Below are 27,516 nucleotides of genomic sequence, written 5' to 3'. Positions count from 1 at the left end.
ACCGCTCCGCCACGCACAGCCGGGGCGGGGGCGGCGGCCCGCGGATCCCCGGAGAGCGGCTCCCGACACCGTTGCCCCCGGGAGCGGCCGCCGCGGTGCAGCCGCAGCTGACGCTGGGGAGGGCAGGGCCGCCCCCGCCCCACTCCGCTCCCGATCCCACCACGGAGGCCCCACCGCCTCTCGGCCGTCGCCAAGGAAACCGCCCGGCGGCGCGGCCCCGCCGAGGGAGCCCCGGGGCGCGGTGGCGGCACTCCCGGCACCCCCATCCTGCCGCGGGAGCTCACCCCGGCAGGGCCGGCGGCTGCCCCCCGCGGCTGCGGGTGCTGTCGGTGCGGGGTGCGCTGCCGCGGGTGGGCGTGCGGGGAGCAGCCCCCCGGGGGAGCGGGAGCTGCCGCGCCGGGCTCGGCGGGGCGGGCGGCTGCGGCCGAAACAAAGGGAGCGGCGGCCAGAGGCGGCGGAGGGGGGGCTGTGCGTGAAATGCGGCGGGTGGGAGGGAGAGTTCGCATCCACCCCATAAAAAACACCAACCATATGCCCCTTTCTGCCCCCAGGACACGAAATATTCCCTTGAGCGGCTGAAAGCAGCCGGCTGCCCTCGCTGGGATTACCGAGAGGCGGCTCTCGGCGCCTGCACGAAGCCCACCGGTCCCGCCAGCCCCGGTAATCCGCGGGGAGAGGGAGGTGGGAGGCTGGGCCGAGCCTCCCCGCTTCGAAGCCCTTCATTATCGGAATCATTTTAACATCCTTGTTTATAAACAAGACGCGTTCGGAGGATATTACCCGATTTAGGGAAACGATCGTTCTGACGCTCGTTTCTACTCCTTAAAAGGGGATGGGGGTGTCGAGGAAACGGGGGAGGGGGTCGGAGGGGGGGCTCTGGGCCAGCCTTCCCCGCATCACAGCGCGGAGGGAGGGAACCGCCCCGCTCCCCGCACACACTGCCCCCTCCCCTGAGAAAGAAAATCAGTGGGGTCCGTGATATTTCACCCACCCCAGCGCTGCTAAGCGCTCCAGATCACCGTTAATTCGCGTGCATCGCGTTTCGGGTTGCATCTTATTCGAGGGTTTAAATTCAACGTAAATAGACGCTCGGGGCTGGGGTTTGGGAAAGCGCGAATCTTTCCCTGATAACGTCCTTCGCCCACTACTTCAGTGCATGGAAATGTAATCGTAAAGTGGGTCACCGCCTCAGAAAATACTTTAAAAACACAAATCAGGAATAATCAGACAGCAGAATTTAATTAGAGCCGTAGGCTAATCACAAAATATTTTATTCCAAGCCAATATCGCTATGGGGGAGGGGTCCGTTTCTGCTCCGGCAGCGGCTCCTGCCGCCGCTGCTTCAGCGTTTGAAACATCTGGCCTACAGACCTACTAATTTCGACTCGTGATCTCGTTCGATGAAATCCGATCTACGTGGTTCGAATACCTTCCAAATTGGGGGCGATTTAACAATCGCGACCAATTAAACCCAGGGAAGAAAAGAATAAAAAAACCCCAAAGGGGGTAAAAAAAAAAAAAAAAAGCAAGCAGCAAATCCCCTCCTTCCCTCTCCCCCGCCCGGGGCTCGCACACACTATCTGTTGCTCTCTCACGGCGGCAGCGGGCGGGGGCGTGCGGCGGGGCCGGGACGCTCTCACTCACACTCGCACTCGCACTCACCCGCACGCCCCTCGCACCATTGTCCCTGCCCGCCCGCCCCGCTCTTTCGGCGTGTTTTGTTCGCGGCCCGGCGCGGGTCCCGGCGCGCCCGCCCGCGCCGCGGCGGAGCGGAGCGGCACATTCATTATCGGCCGGGGGCCGATTTCAAACCGCTGCCATCGCGGCTCCATTGTTCGCCGGGCGGGCGGGCCCCGCCCCCCTTTGTGCGCGCCGGCCGCGATTGGCCGGCGGCGGGCGGAGCGCTGCCGTCACCGCTCGGGAAGCCCATTCATCTGTGCACTTGGGCGTTGGACTCCGCATCTTATTAGCAACCGGGGAGATTTCTCCATTTTCTCCTTGTCTACAGTACGGCTACAAATCTGGGATTTTTTATTACTTCTTTTTTACTAAACTTGGGCTCCTTTTTTTTTTTTTTTTTTGCTCGACTTTTTCCTCCCTTTTTTTCCCCTCCCTCCTGTGCTGCTGCTTTTTGATCTCTTCAACTTTAAATTTTTTAAAAGGAGTGCATTATAATCGGTTCTGTTCTCTCTTCTCTTTTTTTTTCCCCTCTGGTGTGTGTGTGTGTTGCTGCTGCTGCTGGTCGCCCAGTATTTATACCAACCCAACGCTCTTTGTTTCCCCTCCTTTTGGATCTGTTGAGTTTCTTTGTTGAATAAGACAGCATGGGTGCCCAGTTCTCCAAGACCGCTGCAAAGGGCGAAGCCTCCGCCGAGAAACCTGGGGAAGCAGTGGCTGCATCTCCATCCAAGGCGAATGGACAGGTAAAAAACAAACAAACAAACAAATTAAAAAAAATATTAAATCTACTCCTTTTTTTAAGCCAACTTCGACGGACTCTCTTTCGCATCCTGTTTGATTCTTCTTCCTTTGATGCCCCAGTGGCACATTCAATGGAGAATACGGTCGATCCTTTTATCTTTGCAACTCGAGGCAAAGGAATAATTTCTTTATTTTGGTTAAACGGGCTTGGCTTTGAATGATTCGTTCCTTTATCTTTCCTGCGGGGGGCGGGGGCAGGGGGCACGGTTCTTTCTTTTTTTTTTTTTTTTTCTTTTTAAATCCCTCGTGTATTATGGTGGAGTGTCCCAATGGCTCGTAAACGGAAGGATCTTACACCTTGTCTTGGCTTTTCTGCCCGCTTAACCTGCTCCCGAAGACGCTCGGTGACTCGCGCGAAACGCTTATCGTGGTGGAGCAGGATGGCTGTGTAGTAGCGGGGGCCGGAGCCGCCGGACGGGGGGCTCCGCAGGCAGCCCCCTCGGGCAGGACTGGGGGCCGGGGGCTGCGCCGCCTGCCCCGTCTGTGGCAGCTCCGCCAGTGGCCTGGCAGCCTCGGGGCACGGCTTTCTGTCACCCACCGCCCCTTCCCCACGCGTGAGCCGGGCTGGCCGTGCCCCCGCTGCCCCGCGCAGCAGCGGCGGCGTTGCGGGCAGCCACCCCCCGCCGCCCCCGCAGCTGCCGCCCGGGGCAGCCAGCCGCGCTCCGGGCGCCTGAGAGATGCAAATGCGGCGTGAGCGGGGGGGGGACGGGGGGCGGGGGCGCTTCGCCACACCGCTCGGGTGCGGAGGGGCCGCGGCGGGCGGGGGGCCGGGGCCGGGCCCGGCGAGCTTTGTTCGCCTTCCCCGCCCCGCGCCGCCGCCGCGGCTGGACGGGGCGCGCCGGGGGCGGGTGCGCGGCGCCGCCGCCGCTCCGTAGAACCGCGGCGCCCTCTGGCGGCCGCCGCGCGTCCCGCCCGCCGCCGGGGGCGCCCGGCCCGGCCCGGCCCGGCGGAGGGCGCGGCGTTCGAACCGCGGGAGCGGGAACCGGGAGAGGCGAGGCCGGCGGGCGGGGAGGGCGCGTCCCGCCCCACACACACCCTCCGGTCACCGTCGGTAACGCTGGTCGCTGTCTTGCAGGAGAACGGCCACTTGAAGGTGAACGGCGACGCCTCCCCCGCAGCGGCGGAGGCGGGCAAGGAGGAGGTGCAGGCGAACGGCAGCGCGCCCGCCGAGGAGACGGGCAAGGAGGAGGCGGCCTCGTCGGAGCCCGCCTCCGAGAAGGAGGCGGGAGAGGCGGAGAGCACCGAGCCGGCCTCTCCGGCGGAGGGCGAGTCCTCCCCCAAGACTGAGGAGGGCGCGACCCCCTCGTCCAGCAGCGAGACCCCGAAAAAAAAAAAGAAGCGCTTTTCCTTCAAGAAGTCCTTTAAGCTCAGCGGCTTCTCCTTCAAGAAGAACAAGAAGGAGGCCGGCGAGGGGGGCGAGGGCGAGGGCGCCGCCGCCGCCGCGGAAGGCGGGAAGGAGGAGGCGGCGGCCCCCGAGGCGGCGGGCAGCGAGGAGGGCAAGGCGGCCGCCGAGGAGCCGTGCGCGGCCGGCAGCGCCGAGCCGGCGAAGGAGGAGGCGGGGGACTCGCAGGAGGCCAAATCGGACGAGGTCGCCCCCGAGAAGGCGGCGGGAGAAGAGGCCCCGGCGGCGGCGGAGGAGCAGCAGCAGCAGCCGCAGCAGCCGCAGCAGGCAGCGGAGGGGAAGGCGAAGGCGGCGGAGGAGGCGGCGGGCGCCGGCGCCGCCACGAGCGAGGCGGGCAGCGGCGAGCAGGAGGCGGCCCCCGCGGAGGAGCCGGCGCGGCAGGAGCCCCCCGCCGAGAGCAGTCCCGAGGGACCCGCCGCCGAGTCGGCGGAGTAGTAAGCGCCGCCGCCGCCCCTCGCCGACGGACTTTTCTTCCCCCCTGTTTGTTTGTTGGAGTGGTGCCAGGTACTGGTCTCGGAGAACTTGTCTACAACCAGGGATTGATTTAAAAGATGTCTCGTTTCTTTTTTTTCTCTCCCCCCGCAGCTCCCATCTCAAATCGTTGTGTGTTGCCGCCATTCCAACGGGCGGAGGGGGGCCCCCCTCCGCCCTCCTCTCCTACCCTCTATATTTTGGGGTTTTTGGGGTTTTTTTTTCATCAGTATTAACATTTTGTTTTGGTTGGTTCGGGTTTTTTTTTCTTTTTTTTTTTTTTTAAATTTTTTTTTTGTTTTGATTTGTTGTTTTGTTGATTTTTTTTTTAATTTCATGCTTTGCAACTCTCTTCATATTATAAAACTTTTGCCGATCGGTCTATGGACATGCCCATATATGAAGGAGATGGGTGGGTCAATAAGGGATATCAAATGAAGTGACAGGGGCCGCAGTGGGGAACCCGGGGCGCGCAGCCCTTGCCGGGAGCGCGCCCCGTCAGAAATGATGTAAGGGGTTAGTCTTTTTTTTAAAAGAAAGTTATTACGATGTATTTTGTGAGGCAGATGTTCTATAAGGTTTACAACACTACAAGTCTTGATTAAGAAGGAAAGGAAAAAGGAAAAAAAATAAAAAATAAAAATCAATACCCAGATAAAGAGATCATAGTCTTAGGAATTCATTTAAACCATAGGAACTTTTCACTTATCTCATGTTAGCTGTATCAGTCAGTGATTAAGTAGAAATACAAGTTGTATAGGCTTTATTGTTTATTGCTGGTTTATGACCTTAATAAAGTGTAATTATGTATTACCAGCAGGGTGTTTTTAACTGTGACTATTGTATAAAAAAACAAATCTTGATATCCAGAAGCACATGAAGTTTGCAACTCTTTCCACCCTGCCCATTTTTGTAAAACTGCAGTCATCTTGGACCTTTTAAACACAAATTTTAAACTCAACCAAGCTGTGATAAGTGGAATGGTTACTGTTTATACTGTGGTATGTTTTTGATTACAGCAGACAATGCTTTCTTTTCCAGTTGTCTTTGAAAATAAAGGAAAACTCTTCAGATGCAATGTTTTTTTTTGTGTAGCATCTTGTCTATCATGTTTTTGTAAATACTGGAGAAGCTTTGACCAATTTGACTTAGAGATGGAATGTAACTTTGCTTACAAAAATTGCTATTAAACTCCTGCTTAAGGTGTTCTAATTTTCTGTGAGCACACTAAAAGCGAAAAATAAATGTGAATAAAATGTATAATTTGGTTGTCTTTCTTTTATGGATACTCTGGTAGCTTAAAGGGACTAGCCAGTATTGCCTAAATTTGTAGAAAGTCGTGTGTGTTGTTAGCACTAGCTTTGAAAACTTCCTGAATCCTGGACTCTCTATTACTGTGCATCTTACAGAGAAACTGTGCAGTGCACCAGGTAATTTGTAGGCTTTTCTGGCTTTAAAAAGAAGAGTGGAAGGCAATCTGAGCATGTACAGTATATGTTTCTCCTGTCCAGGGTCCATCTTGCTTTTAAGACCAGAGGTATCCAGCATATGAGAGTCTTACCTCTTGAGGAAAATAAGATTTAATTTGAATTGCTTAGGGTGGGGCAATGAAATTTTTATGCCGAGTTGCTTAAAAATTAAGCTCTAGAACAGATGTCCCACTTATATCTTAGTATGCTGGTCCTACTTTGGTACCTAGACTATTAGCTTGAAAACAGCCTGGAAAGAGAAAAGGGAAATTAACACTGCCATTCTGCTCAAAGTAATTAAAAGCAATATTTTCTTTTTTTCCTCAAGTGCTACTCCCAAGTACAGGTGAGTTTCAAAACAGATTTCCAAATTTGTCTATAAAAAAATCACTTGGTGCTTGCTTATTAATTGTTAGGCTTTTTGACTAATTTCCAGCATATTGCTCAGGGCATATTATGCCTTAATAAAACAGTGAGTTCATATAAGAAAAGCAGCAGTGGTGTTTGGAGGGTGGAAATTGATTCAAGAAAGTGTTGCTTCTAAGTTTATAGGAGAAAGTTTAGTGTTACACTTATTTGCTTCCACCTACATTTTCAGCAGAAACTCTTTGGAAGCAATTATGATTCATTTTATGAGAAAATGGCACGTTAGCACCTTGTTCCCTAAAGAACAAAGCCTAAACTGAATGAAGTATAGTAGATTTCCTGCTGAATGCATACTTCTTTTTGTTTTGGTTTGGGTTTTTTTTCTGTCGTTGTTTGTTTGTTTGGGGTTTTTTTTGTTTGGTTTTTTTTGGTTTTTTTTTTTTTTTTAATTCAGCTGTCTACCATTTTAACTTTGGCTTGTATGTACTCTAGTTGCCCTGGTATTTCTCTATAGCTTTAGAAATGTATTGAAACTATGCTATAATTGCTGAGGGACAAAAATAAATGGATGTAAAACAAGATCCTCCACACCAGTGTCATTCTTGGAGTACATGTGTTTGAAGTCTAGTGCATAACTTCTTTGCTAAGGGGTTTTTATAACATGGCTGTAAAAACCTGTTCTGAGACGCATGATGTCTTGGCCGTAGAGTCAATGTCTCTTTTTAATAAATATATATATATTTAAATCTAAGGATTCTTAAAGAGAAGTCTGAATTTCTTCTTTTTTTTCTTTTTTTTTTTTTCCAAACTGTGTGTGTACATATGAAGAAAATAATTGCTAGTAAAGTTCTTTTTCAAATTTTTCTTCTCAAACTTTCATGTTCTTTCCTCACCCAGCTGATGTTATCTGAAGTGCTTCCTATTCCTGGGGGTGCAGAATTGCTCCTGCCCCAGGAAGCCAGGCTTCTGGCTTGGGGCTTTGTCATTCCATGGCTTGGCTTGACTTGAAATATCTTTCCAAATCCTAACACTACTAGAGTTACAAAAATACATCTTAAGAATGCCAGTTGCATCTGCTCTTCTGGTCCCAGCAATGATACCAGTTTTCTACTGTATGGTTTAAGAAGATGGGAGTCAAGGCTTGAAGTAGTGGAAATAGAGGAGTTCTGAAATGCTTCCTCCTGCCAAAAAATTGTGCAAGACCATCCTTCCTCCCTTGGTCCCCAAGGGACTGAGTAGTGACTTCTGTGCAATTGTGGAATATCGTTATTTATGTGCAAGGAAAATGAAGGAGCTGGGTGTTCGTGACTGGTCAGGTCGTTCATACTCTTACTGAGAAAGCTTTATACTTTTTTTTTGTTGCATTGATTGCCTCGATGAAAATGGTAATTATAATGAGTATTGTAATTTCAACAAATTGTCTTGGAATGTATGTGGGTTTAAAATGTGTGATTTCAAACTGATTTTCCTATTTTTTGGGTTGCTGTGGTTCTTTTGAAGCAGAATGTTATTATTGCTATGAACAAGGTAACTTCTGTTGTGCTGAAACAATGTCATATTTTTCGGTAAAACTTGCGCTGGAATCTAATTTTGCCTGACTAGTGGCTCTAGAGATTTACTTATTTTATGTTTATTTACTTAAACCAACCCAACAGTCTTCCTTGTTTAATAATATAACTTGGCTGTACAAAAATCCTTTCAGATTTCATGCCTACCTTGGTAATATCTAAACTTCATTTCAAACTCCAAATCACAATGTCTAACTTCATGTACTCCTCTTTTGTATCTGGTCCTGATATATTCATGTAGAGACTTTGCCTTCAGGCAAGGAAGCAAGGCAAGAAAAGCAAAAGGCAAGCTGGGTCAGGAAAGTGGAGCCTAGGCTTTGGCTTCTGCTGGAGTGCCATTACCTTCCTGCTTGTGTACACAATCCCTGGATACAAATCAAGTCTTCATATATCAACTTCTGACATACCTAAAAACTCCTGTTGGTTGTATTAGATGCAAATGTTGCATATGTGAGTATTTTATGCCTTTATTATGATGTTGTCTGTGTTTTAAGAATGTTTTTTGTTACATACTACTGTTTGAAACACCTAACCCTTAACTTCACTTGCAGATGATTAGATGAAGGTAAAAGATTTTCATCTGTTTTGATTGGGTTTTTCTAAGTTGTAAGTCTTTCTATATTGTCTTTTTTAAAAAAAATCGAGAATAATACACATTCCAGTCTAAAGGTGTAATGCTGGGTAATGGTTTCCTGTGAATTTGGTCTTTGTGCTATTTGTGTAGTGAAAGAGTAGTAAAAGGTCATCATTGGTGATACTGGACTCCTTTCAGTGTTCATTTGTTTTAAGAGACTGAGATAACATGTGTTTTCCATAATGATGTAGCTTAGTTGAACGCATCCTGATTCTAGCTTATGACAATTTTTTTTTTTACCACGCTCAGGTCACTGAGATACAATAAAACAGGTACTTTGGTTCCTGAAGTAAGCACCAAGTAAAGAATGGTATATTGTTTATAATATACTGTAGACAGTGGGGGTAATTTCTTCTCTTTACAAATCTGGGGTCTTCAGATAATTGGCAATGAATAGAAACTATTGGCATTGCAAGGAGTCCAGCAGGGCAGAGGCAAGCAGGCCAGGCAGCCTCCTGTTACTCTAAGAAATGAATGTAAGAGCTCTTACTACAAAGTACGAGGTTACTGACTGGCTGTGCATCAGCTTGCCCTAGGGAGAGCCAGTGTGGTGGTGAGCTTCTAAGGCCTGTTGCTTGTTAGGGGACTGTTAGGGAAGATGCAGCAGCATGTTCCATGATACGTTTACTGAGACAACTGTTGAGATCATTCTGAAGTGGGAGCACTGCCTATTGGGAAGATCGGAGGAGGGTTAGCAATGGGATCAAAATGGCAGTTATACCTAAACAGATGAGTGACCAAAATATTGACCTGTGAATAAAGTACAGGGATAGGAATATGTAAGTTTGTCCTGTATTACTGAGTACACTTTCTATATGAAAGCAAGGGACTCGGACTCAGAATGCCCCTGTTTAAGGATATCAATACTGTTATCTGATGAAGGTGATATAAAACTTCAGTTAATGTGTTTAGAATGTTTTGAAGTCTTGAAGAGGGTTACAAGTATTATTTATACATCTTTGCCCTCAGTCTTTGCTGTAGGAAGGCGTGTTTACCCAGAACAGGAACAGGATTACCAAGATACTGGGTGAAACGGGACATAAATATTTGCAGTTAGAAAGTCCCAAACAAGATACATGGAATGTTAGTTCTCGAAAATATGATGAATTTAGATAAGTAGCAGAGACATTATTCAATTACATTCAATTAAAAGGGGGGGGAATGGGGGAGGGGAGGGTGTTCTTACTTTAATATTTTTTTTTTTTTTTTTTTTTTTTTTTTTTACCTAACAGAATTCTGATTTTAGAACAGCAAGTACAGGGAAACATTACTGGTGATGTATGCGTTTTTATCACCAAGCAGGTAAATATTCCAGGAGTTAGGATTCTTAGGATAGTTCTTGTGGCCATGTGTATGATAACCTGCATTAGAAGAGTGCTGGAGAGGGAATGTTTTGAGTCAAGCCATGCTACCTTCTGAGATCTTTTCCAGCACCACAGTTGATACTGTTGGTATGAAAGTATTTGATAGCTACTCTTTCCAAAGACCATAGTGACTAGAGATTTATTTTTAGATACAGTCCAAACTAGACTTTGTCTCCTGAAGTTCACACCTTAGTTTCTAAAAAATAGAGAGAGAAAATAAAATACCTATGGATCTATTGGTAAGGTAAATCGTTCTTGCTGAGTAGCTCTAATAGCTGCAAGAAATTACTTGCTAGCCTATATTGGAGTAGTTATCTCTATGAAACTTGGTATGTAGACCCTGAATATTTTAAATTAATTTGATGACACAAAAACCATGCTTACAAGGGTCATCTGTTCAAAGGAAGCTAAAACCATCCATCCTCACTGGAAAAGAACCATTTCAAACCAGTAAATTAAGTCCTGTATAGGCAGGGCCTTTACAGAAGAAGAATGACAGAAAAAAGAAACCGACCACCAACCTTTAGGACCTAAAGGAAGAAACTGGTTTTTTCTACCCCTTTGGAGCAACACTGTCATAGGTGTAAAGTACTCCTTTTCTGTCTTCAAAAAAAATATAATTTAATTATGTGAGGCACTGTTTCCACTAGACTACAGAGCCATGCTCCTTCCAAAAACCACCAATGAAACCAAGTCCAAAATTGATGAAGGTAACATTTTTCGGGAATGAATCATTAGGCCACTCACGAAATCCCACATTGGAGTTCAGGAGCCTGTGAGAGCAAATTTACCAGATATGGCACTTTTGAGGAGACTGGATAGCTAATATTTTCCATCTCGGTAATCAACCAAAATGGCAGAAATTGTGGACTGATACTCAGAATACAGGAAGGAACATGACTTTATTTGATTTTTTTCCTCTGGTGCTATTTTTGCATATACATATGTTTTTGCTTTCTAATAAATATCCAGGAAAATAATTTAAAACAGTGGAGTGAGAATATTTCCAACATTTCTCTGAATCCTTTTTCCTGGATGTTTTTATACAGGTATATTTGAAAATTGTTATTTTATTCTGATGTTAAACAACTTTGTGAGTTAATGCTTACATGGAGAAAGTGTCAAATGTGTACTAAATTAGATAACAAATTTTGTAAAGGACTCATTTTGGCCTCATTCTGTTCTCATCATGGTCTATGGGAGGGAAGTTAAACTATGCAATGCGCTTATGAAATTCCCTCATAAATGTTGCTAATGATAAGAGAAATACATTTGATTCTTCCATACAGCATCCACCTGGAATCCACATGAAATGGTGTGTAATAAAGGGACAAGAAAGTGATTGTGTTCGCATGAAATAAGAGACTGAAGACCCGCAGGACTACACTAGCAAAATGGACAGGAGCATTTTCATATGTTGCTGTCATGAATGACAAAATGAAATGCCACTGGAAACAACCTCATTATTATATATGTGAGAGTTTATACCCTGGAGGTTCACACCAGTCCTGGCTTCCTCTACCTCCATCACATGGAGTCTGTCTAATACTTGACATTGAAGTGATGATGCAGAAATGTATTCAAAACCCCATCTGGATAAGTTGTCAGAAAAGTTTGCTATTTTCAATGTAAAAATAGTACTTTTTGGTCATCACTGATGTCCACTGAAAGCTGTGTTATCTGGTGAATTTTTTGCCTTTGTGTTGCCTGCACAGAAAATTGCCATTTCAAGATCATGATGTTTTTGATGTTATCATAAATTTGGCCAAAGGGGAGAAAGAAGGAGAAAATATCTTTCAAGTGATGTTAGAATAGGACCATCAGCTTTAACAAGCAAAGAGATTCAAAGCCAACTGTTCTCTATTTAAATCACAGTGCAAATCTAATCTAATCTAATCTAAAGAGGCTTTAGGGCCTTGATTTGCATGTCGTTTTTGTTATTGCATACATGTTATGATAGTCATTATTTTAATAATCTGTGGATATGTAGAAGTAGAAACAAAATAGTGTTTCTGAAGTTTCCCTACTCCTAAATACTTCACAGAAGGTGTACCAGGTTTAACTGCAAGAAGCAATTGTTGGAGAAACATTCTGCATGGCTCTGTCACATAGAGATGCAGAAGAGGGAAGTTCTAAGTTATTCCTGAGGACTTTAGATGGAATAATACAGTGTTTATCTTTTGTGACAAAGATAGAATGAGGACACTTGTAGCATAACTTCAGGAAAGGCACACAAGTTCAAATGAGACTTAAAAGGGAGCTGAACATCAGATGTTTCCAGCAGCACTTGAGTGAAGCAACACACATGTAAGAAATGCACCATTTGCAAGGGAAACTGGACATCTTAAAATTTTGCGTACTTCAGGCTTCCTTTCGCAGGAATCTGCTGCATTAAAGGCAATCGAGTTGCAGGCGACAGTGACGTGGACACTTGGGAAGGAATCCCGAAGGAGGAGCATGGCGGGGGACCGCTTCTGAACAGCAGCGTAAACAAAGGTTCATTTCTGTACTACTACCACAATTAGGAAATATTTATATTGTGATACAGGCTCAAAAGGCCAAGATTAAATATGAGTCTTGCTTGTACCAGGCACTGTGTAAACATATATGAGAGACAGTCTCTACTCTGAAAAAGCTTCCAGGCTAAATGCAGAAAGGTTAGGCTGCTTCACTTCCTACCATTGTTAGAATCACATTTCTATTTGTCTTGTTCAAGATTTTGAAGGGAGAGGGAATAAATTACCAACTTCCTTTTTTTTTTTTTTTCCCTCCCCTCCCCCCCGCCCCCCGGATGTTATTTGCGAGTTTCTTTTCTCGCTTCATGCTCTTTGCCTTCATAAAAGTGGAACTGTGATACGGAAAGCCTTGCCATCAGTGTACAAGTGGCCAGGGCATTTTTATGGCTACACATAGTCATGGGCATTGTAAGCAATAAGATTAAGTTAGAAGTGGCTCTTGAGTGAAAAGATCAAGCAGCCCAGAAACGATGGAATGTAGTTTGAAACATTATCGGTAGCTCTCTAGTGACACTTTGAGGCCATTTTTACGTACTGAAACTAATATACTTTTCACTCGGAGTGGCTGTTTTGAACACTGGTGCAATTCCCACCATGGGAGTAGTGTGGGGGTTTTTTGGAAAGGAGGGAAGGTGCCTAGTTTAGGGAGAATATTTGCATTTAGATATATGATTTTTCTTTCAGAAGCTGTTCATTCTTTATCAAAAGCTATCCTCAACTTTATTAAATATTGTCATGTTCAAGTACAGAAATGAAGATTCTTCATAGATTTTGGTTTTTATTTAAAAAGTACCTTAACACCCTAAATTTTCCAGTATAATTTGAGATTCCTAAGAGTATTAATAAGAAATTCGCTCTATCCAAATTTTGTTTCAAAACTACAGATAACTGAAGAAAATATGGAACTACTTAGAATGGAACTACCTGGAAATTGGTTCAGATGCATGATCTGGAATGCTGTGAGTCCTCATGAACCAGCAGCCTGATAAGCTGAAGTGCATGTGTATATTGTGCATTAAATAGAAGAAAAAGCATGTTTATTAGAGATTTTTGATATTTATTTTCATATGGCATTGGAAAAAAAGTGACCTCATTGGTTTGTAAAATTGATTGTATTCATTGTATTTCCTAGCACACTATGCCAAATCTATCAGAGACACTTACCTGAAAATCACAAGTTTAAAAACTTCTCCAACCTTTCCTCTAATGTAGACAGGAATGGTAGTGCCTGATGACATTTTCACCATGATGTTGCATAAATCAGCTAAAGTGGTAAAAATGCTTGTGGTTTGGCTATATTTACAGTCTCTGTATTGCTAGCCACATGGGAGAGCTAAGGGAGGGAATTTCCCTAAAATTGTTGTAGCCAGTGTAACCACTGAGACACCTAGCACTTGTTGCTACCAAGAGTGTTAAACTTCAAAAACTCTATCTACAACATGCCAAGGTGTGTGTGTGGGGGGGAAATAAGTTAAAAGAATAATTTTTTAAAAAGTAATTAAAGGGTTTCACACAGCTTTAGGAACTTAGCCAAACAATTTCTGAGTCATTAGTGAGAGCTTTCAGCAACAAAAAGAAATAGGATAATCTGGACAATTAGAGAAGAATAAATACCATACTTGTTTTAGATATAGTTTCACAAAAGATCTGGGAAAAAAAAGATAGAGGGGTGAGAAAATAAGGTTGAGGAGAGTAAAAACAAAAAGACAGGGACCAGCAGAAGGACAAAGAGACATGGGTGTTGAGTGGAACCAGAACACTGAAATAAGGACTAGAAAAATTACAGATAAAGCAGCCAACTAAGGTAACTGAAAATACACTAGAGCAAATGTATTTTTAGGTTGATAAAATAGTAAGAAATAGTCAGGATCAGATTCTCAAGGGTAAACTATTTCAATTCAATGTTATTTTCATTTCTGACAGTGTACCCAGCCTAGTAGTTCCATGGGAGTAGGAGCTGTGATAGATCTTTACTTCAGTAATATTTTTTATGCTGTCCTGTGCAACAATCTCATAAACACAGGGAAATAAGATCTAGGAAGATAGATGCTGAGCAAATTCAAGATCTAAAAAAATAACCTCAAGATATAACAGTCAATGGTTTGCTGCTATACTGGGAGGACTGGAAGTTCATACAGAAGGGAACTCAGAATACTATGGGACTTAACGTGGCAATAAACATGAGACAGACATGATCCAAAAATCAAGCAGAAGTTCAGCAACAGACTATGTTTAAGGAAAAGAAATCTAATTCAGAAACAGAACATGGGGACTACCCAGGCAACAGGAAAGGAGCCTGGGGCCAAGGTGGTTCACAGTCAATATCAGTCAAGCATTAGTGCAGTGGTAAAGGCCCAATAGGGTTGTTTTGAGCATCTTTTAAAAACATACACCTTAAGAACAATCTTGGACAATATGAAAATTGCCTAAGGCAACACACAAGCTTTACATAGAAAAGAGATGGTTTTGTGTACTACAGGCAAGGAGAGGTTTGGAGGGCTAGGATTTAGTTGGTTTTCATCATATGAATGGTTATAATAAAGAGAAATCAGTTGTTCTCTGTGTCAACTGGAGGCAGGACAAAAAATAATTAGTATAGTTTGTAAGAAAGAGGATATTGCTTAAGTTTTAGGAAAGGATTTCTGACTACAGTATAATTCAATGGTCTAACAGGTTACACAATAGGAACGCTGTGGAAAAGCTTCTTCCCTGTGGAGGTTTGAGGTTAGAACAGATAATCTGAAAGGTACAGTCTGTCTTTATCCTACATTAATGCCAGTGGTTGTCAAAACGTATAGCTCAAGATCCCTTCCCTCCCTATATATCTTTGCTTTAGAATTTTAATTCAATGTAGTGATTTCCAAAAAGTCTTGGAAGACTTGGAAGAGAGACCAGGGAAAGCTTTGTCTTGTGCTTCAGCAGAAGTTAAACTGTTGTACAGGAAAGGGAGGGTACAATAACAGTTGTCCAGAATTTATCTCATGAGATACATATGTGTAAACATCCAACTAAATAAAAATACACATGCACTAACAGAGCCACATATTATTCTTAATGCAGTAATCAGTAAGGTCTCTAAGCAGAAACAGATTCTGGAAATAAATCAATTTTTTTTAATATTTATTTTATAGTATAATATTTTGTTACATGTTAACTATTCAGTCTAAGAGGTGGGTTGTATTGAGTTAGGTGTTATACACTCACAGCAAAAATTGGAATCCCCTTAAAATCTATAGCCTATATAGAAAAAAGTTGCAAGCAAAACAGCACCAAAGTATTACCATTCTGGTTTCATGAGAAGGAACTGGTTTTCCCGTAGGAATGTCCCTGTCCTTTAGCATCTGGCATTGAACCATCTGAATTTTTTGTGGTGACCAAAGATACAAGGACTGTTTGCTAAATTTAGCAGTTTACATATCTACAAGTGTAGATATATATTATAATATATGATGGATGTGCAGTAGTGTTATATACCTAAATGGTATTGTAGAGTGTAACTGTGCACAGTGGCAAACATGTCCGTAACATGTTGCCCAATAGCAGAGATTAATAAGAAAATAACCCTTTTAAACAAAGAGAAAGAGAGATGCTCGTCATTTTTCATTGAATTCTCCCTTTTGGTCTGATTTTTGGGTACTAAAACTGATCCGCTTTTTCATAGTCTATAACCCCTCTTATACATAAACTCTATATAATATAGTGTGTATACAAAACCTACAGATATATATATATAAAGAGAGTCTACAACCAACTTGCTTACCTCACTGTACTAACCAGATTTGAACAGGCTGTGAGTTTCGGCCTACATTTTGTTAGGTGTCTCGTCAGTACTTCGTTTGATGTATTATATCTACCCAGGATACACACTACTTCATGTGATGTTTTCTCCTAGTGTATACATTTTAACACTCTCTTCTGAGTGTAAGTGGTCTTATTTCAAGGGAAATCCAGGCACCTGCTGCTGTACGTGTATTTTCATTAATCACCAAAGTGCCAGCAGGGAGAGTGGTAATTTCCATCACTCCATGAGCAGTAATCAACATGGTTTGATCAAGGTGGAGACTTACATCAGATGATCTCAGACTCCTGTCAGTCTCAGCACTTCCAAATAAACTTGGTTTTCCCTTTCTTTCTTTTAAAGTATCAAAATTTCTAATTTATCCTCTAAAATAACATACAGGAATATGACTTAAGGATCTCTGTTATGAGCCCAAGTAGTGGGTTGACCGTAGCTGGACGGCAGATACTCACTACAGCTGCTCTCTCACTCCCCTCTGCAATTGGACAGAGGAGAGGAAAAAAAACCAGCAAAGGATTCATGAATTAAGAGCTGAGAGAGGTCACTTACTGATCACCATCACAGGCAAAAGAGACTCAAAGTGGGGATATTAATTAAATTTATTACTAACAGGGTCAGAGCAAAAGAGTGAGAAGTAAAATAATCTTAAAAACACTTTACCCCCACTCTTCCTTCCTTCCATGTTCTCCCTCCTCCCTGACAGCCGTGCAGGGGGACGGGGAGTGGGGGTTATGGTCAATTGTTGTTTCTGCCACTTCTCAGGGAGAGGAGTCCTTTCCCTGCTCCCGTGGGGTCCCTCCCATGGGAGACAGTCCTTGATGGATCTCTCTGCCGTGAGTCCATCCCACAGGCAACAGTTCTTCACAAACTGCTGTCCTATGGGTCACTTCTCCATGGGGTGCAGCCCTTCATGAATGAGCTGTACTGGTGTGGGTCCCCCACAGGGGTGACAAGTCCTACCCAGGAAAAACCTGCTCCAGTGTGGGCTTACTTCTCCATGGGCTGCAGGTGGATCTCTGCACCCCGATGGTCCTCCATGGGCTGCAGGGGCACAGCTGCTCCACCATGGTCTGCACCACGGGCTGCAGGGGCCTCAGCTCCAGCACCTGGAGATCCTCCTCCCCCTCCTTCTGCACTGACCTTGGTGTCTACCTTGTTTTTCCCATGTTCTCACTCTGCTCTTCTCTGGCTGGAATTTTCACCTGCGCAACAACCTTCTGTTCTCAAATATGTTATCACGGAGGTGTTATTATCACTCCTGATTGGCTTGGCCTTGGCCAGCAGCAGGAAGCCCATCCTGGAGCTGGCTGGCATTGGCTCCACCAGACAGGGGAAGCTTCTAGCAGCTTCTAACAGAAGCCACCTCTGTAGCACCCCCAGGCTACCAAAACCCAGCCACAGAAACCCACTACAGCCCAGTTTCTTCTTAAAACAAGGAAATACAAAGTACAAGGCTAATGTTGAGAAACTGTCAAAAATAAAGTTATGTATGAAAACTTTACTTGAGTTCTTTTAACAAACAGGGTTTTCATGGAAACTTTCATAATGTCATCCTAAACACGAAGGTCTCTTTCTAAATGTACCTGCAGCAGCCAGCACAGGAGTTTCAGTAGGACTTACCCCTCATGTGCCTATCTGAGACATGGTTATTTATGTAGTAGATCAGCAAAGAAAACAGTAATGCAGTGTTCCTCAGAATTGAACAGAATGAGGTTGACGTCTCTTACATCTTACATCCCTATAATTCAGGTGACAAAGTAGAAATGAAGAAGAGACAGGACTGTTCTGTGCTCAAAGCACTGAACTGGAGTCCCAGGAAAATGTGCTCTACTCCTGTCTCTGGTTTCCCATACAACGTTGAGCAAATGATTAGTTCAATATTTTAGAAGTTTTCTGTGAGGGTTTTTTTTCCAGATTCTGTGATTATTTACCTCTCTAACCTAACCAAATGGGAACAGTCAGTCCTTTGATATTTAAGGTTTTTCACGAGAATGAGACATGCTGTAGTGGACCATTTAGAAATTTTGTTTTTAATCACTTTGCAGCATAGTTCTCTCTGTATTAGAGGGAATACCATGACTCCTTGACTTCACACATGGATTTGATGTCTAGGGTCCCTTTATAATGTCTGTAGAAAGTTAGCTACCTGGGAAAGACAGTTCCAGTGCCCTGCTCCCAGCTGTCCTGTTTAGCCAGGGGGAAATGCAGCAAAGGGGGGAAAGGAAGAATGCAAGGGACTTTCAACATGTGTTTTTATATACTTATTTTTACAATAGCTGAGCGTTAGCATGCTCTCAAGAACTGCTGGCAGGTTTCTGTGCCTGGCTGAAGACATTTGAATACCCATCTCACAAAGAAGTGCTCCCCCCTCTCTCCACTGTATTCACTCTTGAAGGAGAGAAGGAGCAGGAAAGAGAGAGTTTAATATCACTCTAATTGAGGTCATCCCATTGGGCTCCAAATTATTGGATACTTAGGGGACCAGGGAATGAGCTACCTTAATCTTACTTTTTCCTGTAATTAAATACTTGAGTTTAAAGGCTTATTCTTTTTCTAAATGTGGGTTTTTGTCAAAGTGGGTTGTAAGCTTTGTAAGAACACAGAGAGAGCATAAGGTCTTAGCATTGTTGTAGCAACCTCGGTCTCTCTGATTTTCTGATTTTTAAGTGGATAATTGTCAACTTCTCTTTCTAGCCTAGGTTTTGTATGTTATTTCTATTTTTAGGTTAAAAGAGCAAGAAACAGTGTGACTGTATACATGCAAAATTGTCATTGTACTGACCTAAGTAAGATTATCAGGTCTGATGTTTAAAATTATATGAACTGGGAAAGAAAGCTGACAGTAAACTCTAAACCTTTTCATCCCTTATATACTGAAGCAATGGCATCCACTTTAACTTTTTCATCAGTTGGTCTTAACAGCTGGGGTTCTTGTCAAATATATCTATAACTGAGATTTCATTAAAGATATTCTTAGTAAATGAATCCCTGGCAAACTCATTTTAAACAAGGGGTTTAGAACTAAATTAAGAAAAAAGGAGAGGGGAAAATGAAAGAGGTCTACATAGTATGCAGAAAAATGACAAGTTGATTTAAAACTACTTAACCAATTTTCTTCAACCTGAGTATTTTCTTGAAGAAACTATATCATAGGCCAACATAAAGATTTCTGGCCAGCCATTTTTTACTTAAACAGCTACGGAAGATTTTGATAACAACATATGGAAGATATTATTTTTTTCACATTCATTTAGCTGAAATGATTTTGTTCAAACTTCTCTGACATAATTCAAGAGTAAAACCAAATATGGAAATCCCCAGTCCCAGAAGAATGTGAGAAATTAATAAGAGGTGCTAAGTTGAAGCTAAAATGAAAGTTGGCACTGAACTCTAACAAAACAGTCGTTAAGATGGAGTTTTAATAGATCTGCAGCCATCTTGGGCATTTTGTTAAAAAAGAAAAAAAAACAACAACCCCCCCCTAAAAAAATCCTCCCTTGTCACTCATGAATCTTTTAAAGGGCAGCCTTACCAAACCTTTTACTACAACTTAAGATGTTTCACCAGGCCTTTAAAGAAATACCACTTTTACTACATATATAAAACCCCATATGCCTTGCAGGAGATGAGTATTGACATACGACACAAATGAACATCAAGCACAATTTTGAAAACCAATATTAAGCATGGCTGTAAACATTTTGGTGAACAATGGTAATTGTAAATGGTAACTGTCAGAATAGAAATTGGTAAAGGCATCCCCCCCACCATCCCTATTGAAACCATGGCCTTATATAATACTACAGTCTCCTCATCATTTGTACACAGTAAAGGTTTTATTTATATATTTGCTCTGTATCCTGTATCACAGGATGGGGATGGTCATCTCACAAACAGGGACAGAGACAAGGCAGAAGTGTTTAACGGTCTTTTCCTCTGTCTTCAACATGGATGATGCACCAAGGGAGTCTCAGTGCCCTGACCTGAAGGACCATGACTGTGAGAATGATCAACTCCCAGTCGACCCTGAAACTGTGCAGGAACTGCTGCTCCAGCTGGATCCCTACAATCTATGGGACCTGATTGGATTAATCCAAAAATCCTCAAAGAGCTCTTTGATGTCATTGCAAAAGATCTCTCTATGATTTTTGAGCAGTCTTGGGAATCCAGAGAGATTCCAGCTGACTGGAAGCTGGTGAATATTAGCCTGATTTTCAAGAAGGGCAAGAAGGAGCCCGGAAACTACAGGCCTGTCAATCTCACTTTAGTGCCTGGTAAAGTTTTGGAGAAGATTATTCTGGGAGGTATTGAAAAACAGCTGAAAGACAACACAATCATTGGTCACAGCCAGCACAGCTTTGTGAGAGGAAAGTCCTGCCTATCCAACCTGATTTCCTTCTATGACAAGGTAATCCACCTAGTTGATCAAGGGAAACCAGTTGATGTAATCTTTTTGGATTTCAGTAAAGCTTTCGATACTTCCTCTCCCAGGATCCTTCTGGACAAAATATCCAGCACACAGCTGGATAAACACATCATGTGGTGGGTGAGCAATTGGCTCACGGGTTGAGCACAGAGGGTAATAGTGAATGAGGGAACATCAGACTGCTGACCTGTCACTAGTGGGGTTCCCCAGAGCTCGATGTTAGGCCCTGTGCCCTTCAACATCTTCATAAATTACTTGGATGCAGGGACTGGAAGGGATACTAAGCAAGTTTGCAGAGACAAAAAAATTGAGAGGAGCTGTTGACTCCCTTGAAGGCAGGGAGGCCCTGCAGAGAGATCTCAACAAATCTGAGGACTGGGCAATCACCAACCATATGAAGTTTAACAAGAGAAAGTGATGGATTCTGCACCTGGGATGGGGCAAACATGGATGTACATACAGACTGGGGAATGAGATGCTGGAAAGCAGTGCCCTGGAAGGGGACCTTTCTGCGGCCCAGAAAGGTCCCATTTGCGGCCTCACCTTGAATATTGTATGCAGTTTTGGTCACCACAGTATAGGGAAGATATTAAGCTATTAGAGAATATCCAAAGGAGGGCAATGAATATGATGAAGGGCCTTGAGGAGAAGCCATATGAGGAGTGGCTGAGGTCACTTGGTCTGTTCAGCCTGGAGAAGAGGAGACTGAGGGAAGACCTCACTGCAGTCTACAACTTTGTCATGAGGGGAAGGGGAGGGTCAGGCACTGATCTCTTCCCTGTGGTGACCAGCGACAGGACCCAAGGGAGTGTCCTGAAGCTGTGTCGAGAGAGGTTTGGGTTGGATATTAGAAAAAGGTTCTTCATCGAGAGGTTGGTTGGGCACTGGAACAGGCTCCCCAGGGCAGTGGTCACAGCACCAAGCCTGACAGAGTTCAAGAAGTGTTTGGATGATACTCTCAGGCACATGGTGTGACTGTTGGGGATGGTCCTGTGAAGGGCCAGGAGTGGGACTCAATGATCCTTGTGAGTCCCTTCCAACTCAGCACATTCTGTGATTCTGTATGATCAGTCCAGATACTTCCAGGAAGGAGTGAAGGGGGAAATAAGTGCCCAGGGTCTTACGCCTTGAGCAGGCCAGTGCCTGTGACCTGGTGTAACCCTGAAGACAATGCTCTAGGCAGCACCTGTATCAAATGTTTCCCCAGCCCATGGGGGCAATCATGAGTAGGCAGGCATGGATGTGGTAGCACCCACACTGACACCGACATGTCCTGCAGGAGCAGCATTGGTGACTGGAAGAAGTGAGGCTTCAGCAGCCCTGGAGGGGTCTTCTCCTGGCCACCACCCCAGCCACAAGTTATAGCACAAGCTTCCTCCAGCTGTGGACCAGACTGTGCAATCCTGGGTGGTGTCTGCATTTGGACTCTGCTAAAAAAAACCTCCTCAGGGATGCTGAATGCTGCCAGCAGTGTAATGCAGTCTGGCTCCTTGCAGTTGGGGAGCAAAGTTATCTGGATTTTGGCCACTTCTTTCACAGGAGCTCAGTAGGGGACTAAGGGTTTCCTCTGCAGAAACATATTTCTCTGTGACTTGCTTGTAATTTGATCTATAGCTGTCGAGTGAATGCTGCCTGTACTTACCAAGTTGCATAAAATATCATGTATAAGGATGTCCCTTGTTAAGGAACACCCATTGTTTAAGCGCATTAAAGAATGGAACGAATCATGATTTTTATACAAACAGCATTACACTAAATTGCTAGCATAAAAATATTTTGTGTGTTAATTGATTTTGTCTTGCTGTGCTTTATTCAGCTTTTGCTATCGTGGCCTGAAATAAACAGCAAGGCTTGAGTTTTGCCCTCTGTCAAAAACCCAGTTCTGTGTGTTTGCTTCATGAGACCCATGTAACTGACTTCTCTGACAGTACATGGAGGCCCTGCATATGACAGGATCAAGAGCTAACTCTCATCTACAGCACTGTGGTGTGGTAAATGCTGATTTAAATACAACTAATGATATAATTAATGGCCAGACTGGTTGGTTTCATTATCCTGTTCATCTAATAAAACATATTTCAAGGTTCCAAAGCAGTCAGTGAGGGTCCAGAAAAGTTGATTTATCAGTAACAGGCAGCCAAAGCTGTTCTGTATCCCTTTCAAATAAGTATTCCTTTCCAAAACTAAATAAGTATATGAACTGCTATGAAATATATCTGTGCAATGAAAACCATAAGACGTAAGATGGTTTCTGCTGCTTTTTCTCCTTTATCCCTTCAGATTTGCTATGTTGTCAGCAATTTTAAATCTTAAAAAACCCCCATCAGATTATAAATGATCCAGAGAACTTCATTAAAGATTTTAATTTTTATCAAACTGACCATACGAATTGTCTAATATGGAAGTGAAAGAGCTGCAATGTAAATGTCATGTCATGCCATTGTACAAATTCAGAAGCATCATCAGAAACTCATTTTAGTTCCCTTCTAACTAAAATTCTAATTTCTTCTCCAAAATGTATGTTCTCTTGTTTAAAAACTCAACAAAGCATCTTTTGCAATTAGCTGTATGTGTTCAGACCAAAAGGCAAATGCTTGTAAGAATGGCTTTGCCCTAGTGTGGTATGTCAGCCCTTTATATGGGAAAAACTGGCTCTGTCTCCTTGAGATGTTTTCATTTTGACTTTCAAGAACCATCAAGCATGATTATTTTAAACAATAAAGCACTTCAGACATATTTCAAGTAGGGAAACCATTAAATTAAAATTCTCAGAACCACAGGTCATTTTTTTAAGAGTAGATCATTAAATTTAATTGTCCCTTACAAGAACAGGGCAAATCAAGCTCCTCGGATTTAAAAAAAAGACTGAGCTGCTAAGCTTGAGGAAGATATAATTCTCAGATTATTTGTTTTTTATTGCACAGTAGTAAAGTATACTGTGTAGTATTTTAGACAACTGTTATTTAATATAATGCTCTCTGACTGTTTTTGAAATAGAGATGCTGTCATTTTCTTTCAAAATAATTTAAGCAATATAGATCTGAGTTAATAGAAATTTTTTTCTGGATCATAAGACCTGTAATAATTATCATTCACAGGACTAGTATTTTATTTTGTAAGGGCTTTAGAACTGATATGCTTAGCACAACAAAAGGCATGGACTGACGTTTCAAAGACGCTGAAGAAAGAAGAGCTGCAGTCAGCAAACTGTCAGGTTAGCAATCCCTGCTAGCGTAAGGCTTGTCTCTTCCTCATGGTGGGATCTACCAGCTGCTCCATGGATTGCTATGCCAGCAAGGGTGTCACATCTCAGTGAAGGAGCTTTTCTCATGAATTCATAGGGCATCTTGACTGCCATGGGCAAGTGCCTCCTGCACAGTATTTGGGTCACCCTAGGAAAACATCTGTCCCCAGCTCATTACAGCATTCTTTAGAAAGGCTCTACCTTTTTGTATTTGCTGTAGGCTATCAGTCCTATGCATAACCCTTGATCTACTATTCTGATTCTTTTAGTGTCCATGCTTATCTCATGAGGCTGAAAAGAAAGGAAAAGGATCCAAAAGTTTCCCTAATGGCCACAGAGAGGGAGAGAAAAAGCTTTTGCAGTGCTTAGTGACTGATCCCTCTCAGCGTTACACTGGACTGGTGAAAAACCCTTTGCTGTGTTGACCCAGCCTCCTGGGCACTCAGGGTTAGCACTGCTCCTGGGAACACAGTGCCCTCCAGATGTGAGGTGGTCAACCTGGAGCTGACCATTTCAAAAACTAAAAGACCTCTCCGTGACACAGTGCCAAAGTGAGCTCCAGCCCTGCAGAACAGAGCACTGCTGTCTGATCCAGCAGGGCTACATGGTGTGCTCAAATGCCTTTTTGATCACCACGGTCCAGCTCCATGCTTCGATGCACCCTAGTCATATGCTAATATCCCATATGTTTTTGAAACTAATGTGTTTCAAAGAGAGACACTGACCAAACTGGAAACACTTGCCCTCTGCTTGCCAATTTTTTAAAAAATCTCTGTCAAGGAGGGGAGTAGAAGAGAAATGCTCATGTTGCACAGGGACACGTCATATTCCCTCTCCACGTCTCAAAAAAAACCAGTTTCCCAAGCATCATTTATCAGCCGAGATGAAACATGGATGTAGCTGTACTCTGAGTTGGCCTTCACATTCTCTTAGAAGTTCTCCTGTGCCCTTCCTCCCCAGCAAGTAATCAACCTTCTTATTTTGGCCTCTTGGTGTGGGTGACAGAGGCTGGGTGGGAAAAGCGATGGACACAAACAAGGAGATTGTATCAGATGATCTGCCCCCAGCCCCACAGGAAGAACAGCTAGCTGCCTCCCATTCCTACCTCAAATCTATGGTTCCTCAAAAAACACCCTTCACCCATGTGAGTTATTTGACTTCAAAGACAGTTTCTACTTCCCCAGCTTTTATCCCTCCTTTGACCTCTCCTAAGTCAGTGCTTGGAAGCAACTCCTCTCCACTCAGCCTGTAAACCTCCCTTAATGTTTATAGTAGTAACTATGTTCTAGAGACAGGGCATGAAGGGGTGGTATAAAGGGGAGGGGGATAGACCTAAAGGCCTTCCCAAACAGCAGTTATTCCCGAGGAGACACACTGTGAAGCGCAAAAATGCTCTATTGTTGTCAAGTGCAAACAAATTTTACTGGCCTCACACAGAGAAGCTGCTGGCAAGGAGTTAGCTCTGAAAGCTAGTCCAAGCTTCATAGCTTTCAGGGACTCTCTGCCCCACTGGGACACTAAAAGAAGAGAAAATATATATACACAAGCCAGGCTTTCTAACCAGTCTCAGCCTACGTTGCAGTGTTCACAACCAGAAAATATTTTCAGATAGGTCACCCTTGTTTATTGGGGCCATTTGGATATCCTTGGAATCTGTTCAGGTTAAATGCATGTAGAGGTCCTTCTCAGGCCATGGCATGAGTTGGGTTACTCTGAGAAAAGCAAACAGGCTATGTTCTGGCCTAGCTCATAAAAACACCTGAAAGACAGAAGGGTCCCCATCCTTCTAATGACCGCACATCCACAAAAATACGGTAAACAAAGTCAACTCTCAATAGCCCTTCCCACCATGCAGTTCTGAGACACAAACCCAGACAATAGGCTGTCTGTCCATGCACTCATTAAAAAGCATCTGTTATTACAGGCTATAATAACACAGACAGGGCACTCTGCCCCTGGAGACGAAAGCAAGCAAAAGCAAGAAGCCTAGGAAGAGAACTTTACATCCCGCAGTGATCCTCTAGCACCCTTCTCTTGACCTCCATAGTCATGAGCTCCTTTGCTCCCTAGAGCTACTGGTTCATGTCCCTCAGGACAGAGGCACACACTGCCAGCATTCAGGAATCTGCAGCCTCTCACCAATGATTGCAGCACTACAAGCATTCCCACCACTGCAGCCATTTACCAGCTGCAAAGGGGATATGCTGGGAGTATCCAGCAGGATGATCCCTCCTTGTAGCAAAGCTATGGTGCTCTACCCTCAAAATACCCCTGTTACCACTCCGCTCCTTGCTCACTGTGATTAGTGGATACCAAGGTCACAGTCTTCCCACTTAACCTGGCCTTCGAAGGGGCCTGGAGAAAGTGGTTATAGACACATGTAACATCTACAAGAGCTCTGGAGACAACATATGTGAAGTGCTCTGCTGAAAAGAAAGCGAAAAAGGCAAGATCTGAGCTGCTCCTACCCTTGCTCTGTTCATTCAACAAAAATAGGATTAGCTAGAAAGGAAATATGTTTTTGAGGGACAGTATAAAGACAGCTTGTCTGTTTCTTCATATTATGTGACCTAGAAAGGAAAAAGAAGCAAATCCTTTCTTTAGCTATTGCAATTATAGAGCTTGGAGCAGTAAGGAGATGTGACAGCTCCCAGCTCCAGAAAGCTGCATTCCTCTACTTTGAAGAGCAGATTTATATTCCATGAGCTGCAAAATCTAAAGGGAGTTATAAAGGTTTTCTCAAATAGTAACGAAAAAAAGAAACAACTACTACAGCCTCAATTATGGAGTCTTTGGATCTAAGTATTTTCAGGTGATAAAAGACATCAGCTGAACCAGAAAAAGATGACATGGGCCAGATGTTACTGTGCATCATAGAAGATTTATGTCACTGCCCAGCGTCAAGCTGTCTTGGCCTTCAGCAGACCCGTGCTTGGGTCAGGGAGGACTCCTCTTGCGCCTTCCATACCACACCCTCCCACAGCCAGTGTGGCGAAGGCAGGCAGGAGCTGCAGCAATGCCACTTCAAAGCAGCCAGCCTCATTCAGAACTTGACTTCGGTGGCTCAAAACAAGGAAGAGGCTAAAGAATCCATTTTACCTTTCTTCCTTAACTGCTCCATTTTGTACAAGTCACATTAATGGGTCTCTTTGAGTTCAGCCAGCAGGAAGAAAAATCTCCAACTTTGACAGTTGAAAATGCTCCATACAGTTTTTTCTCTGTACAAATAAAGGAATTGCAGATTTAATTTTTTCTTCCAAAACAGTGTAGGAAATTCATCAGGCAGTCACACAATTCTCTCTCAGGCTGTTTTCCTTGTAAGGCCAAAAAGCTTTAAAAAGGGGGATGAAATGTAACAACTGGAAATATTCTGGTTCAAAGTAGTGTCTTGTTAGTAGCATATATGTGCAGTTTGGGGCACAGAGAGTCCTTTCCTTCCTTCCACAGCTTTTTTCTTTTAGTGTTTAGCCTACCAGTTAAATTAATGACATGATAGACTTTAAACTTGACCTTTTCTTAATGGCCATGCAAGAGCTCTACAATCTTGATTTTCCTAACAAAAAAACATGCCTGTAGAGAAGTTCTTCCTGCCTTACCATATGCATAACATATAAAATCACCATTGCTTTTTACCCTGCTCTGCAGTCCCATGGGATCAGGCTCCTCTTTGGTCCCTGAAGATTTATCTCCCACTTGTTCTCAGAACCATCAAGGACTTGCATGGAAAGAATGGACAGTGAGAAGGGACAGGTCCTATAAATTGCTTAGCTCCCTCC

General features: G+C 43.8%; 1 protein-coding gene across 3 annotated transcripts; it reads left to right on the top strand.

The window, feature by feature from the left end:
• Positions 1–552: 552 nt before the first annotated feature.
• On the top strand, positions 553–5,617 carry MARCKS (myristoylated alanine rich protein kinase C substrate). Of its 3 annotated transcripts, none has more exons than XM_064649732.1 (3): positions 553–660; positions 2,251–2,423; positions 3,557–5,617. In XM_064649732.1, exons 2-3 carry the CDS (start codon positions 2,325–2,327, stop codon positions 4,316–4,318), a joined length of 861 nt encoding a protein of 286 aa, XP_064505802.1. In that variant the 5' UTR covers positions 553–660; positions 2,251–2,324; the 3' UTR covers positions 4,319–5,617. The 3 variants fall into 3 exon arrangements, with proteins under 3 accessions (XP_064505802.1, XP_064505799.1, XP_064505801.1); XM_064649731.1 differs by lacking the exon at positions 553–660 and adding an exon at positions 1,906–2,007; XM_064649729.1 differs by lacking the exon at positions 553–660 and having other exon boundaries at positions 1,633–2,423.
• The last annotated feature ends 21,899 nt before the right edge of the window (positions 5,618–27,516 follow it).

Source organism: Pseudopipra pipra, chromosome 3 (assembly GCF_036250125.1).
Source record: "Pseudopipra pipra isolate bDixPip1 chromosome 3, bDixPip1.hap1, whole genome shotgun sequence".
Taxonomy (NCBI): domain Eukaryota; kingdom Metazoa; phylum Chordata; class Aves; order Passeriformes; family Pipridae; genus Pseudopipra; species Pseudopipra pipra.
Note: the sequence above shows the minus strand (reverse complement) of the source record. Positions and strands in the feature narration are given on the sequence as shown.

Excerpts from the sequence above, each read along its gene's own strand:
- MARCKS (XM_064649732.1), top strand. The coding sequence starts at position 2,325 with ATGGGTGCCCAGTTCTCCAAGACCGCTGCAAAGGGCGAAGCCTCCGCC. Across the intron at positions 2,424-3,556 it reads CATCCAAGGCGAATGGACAG|GAGAACGGCCACTTGAAGGT; the intron begins GTAAAAAACAAA and ends GCTGTCTTGCAG.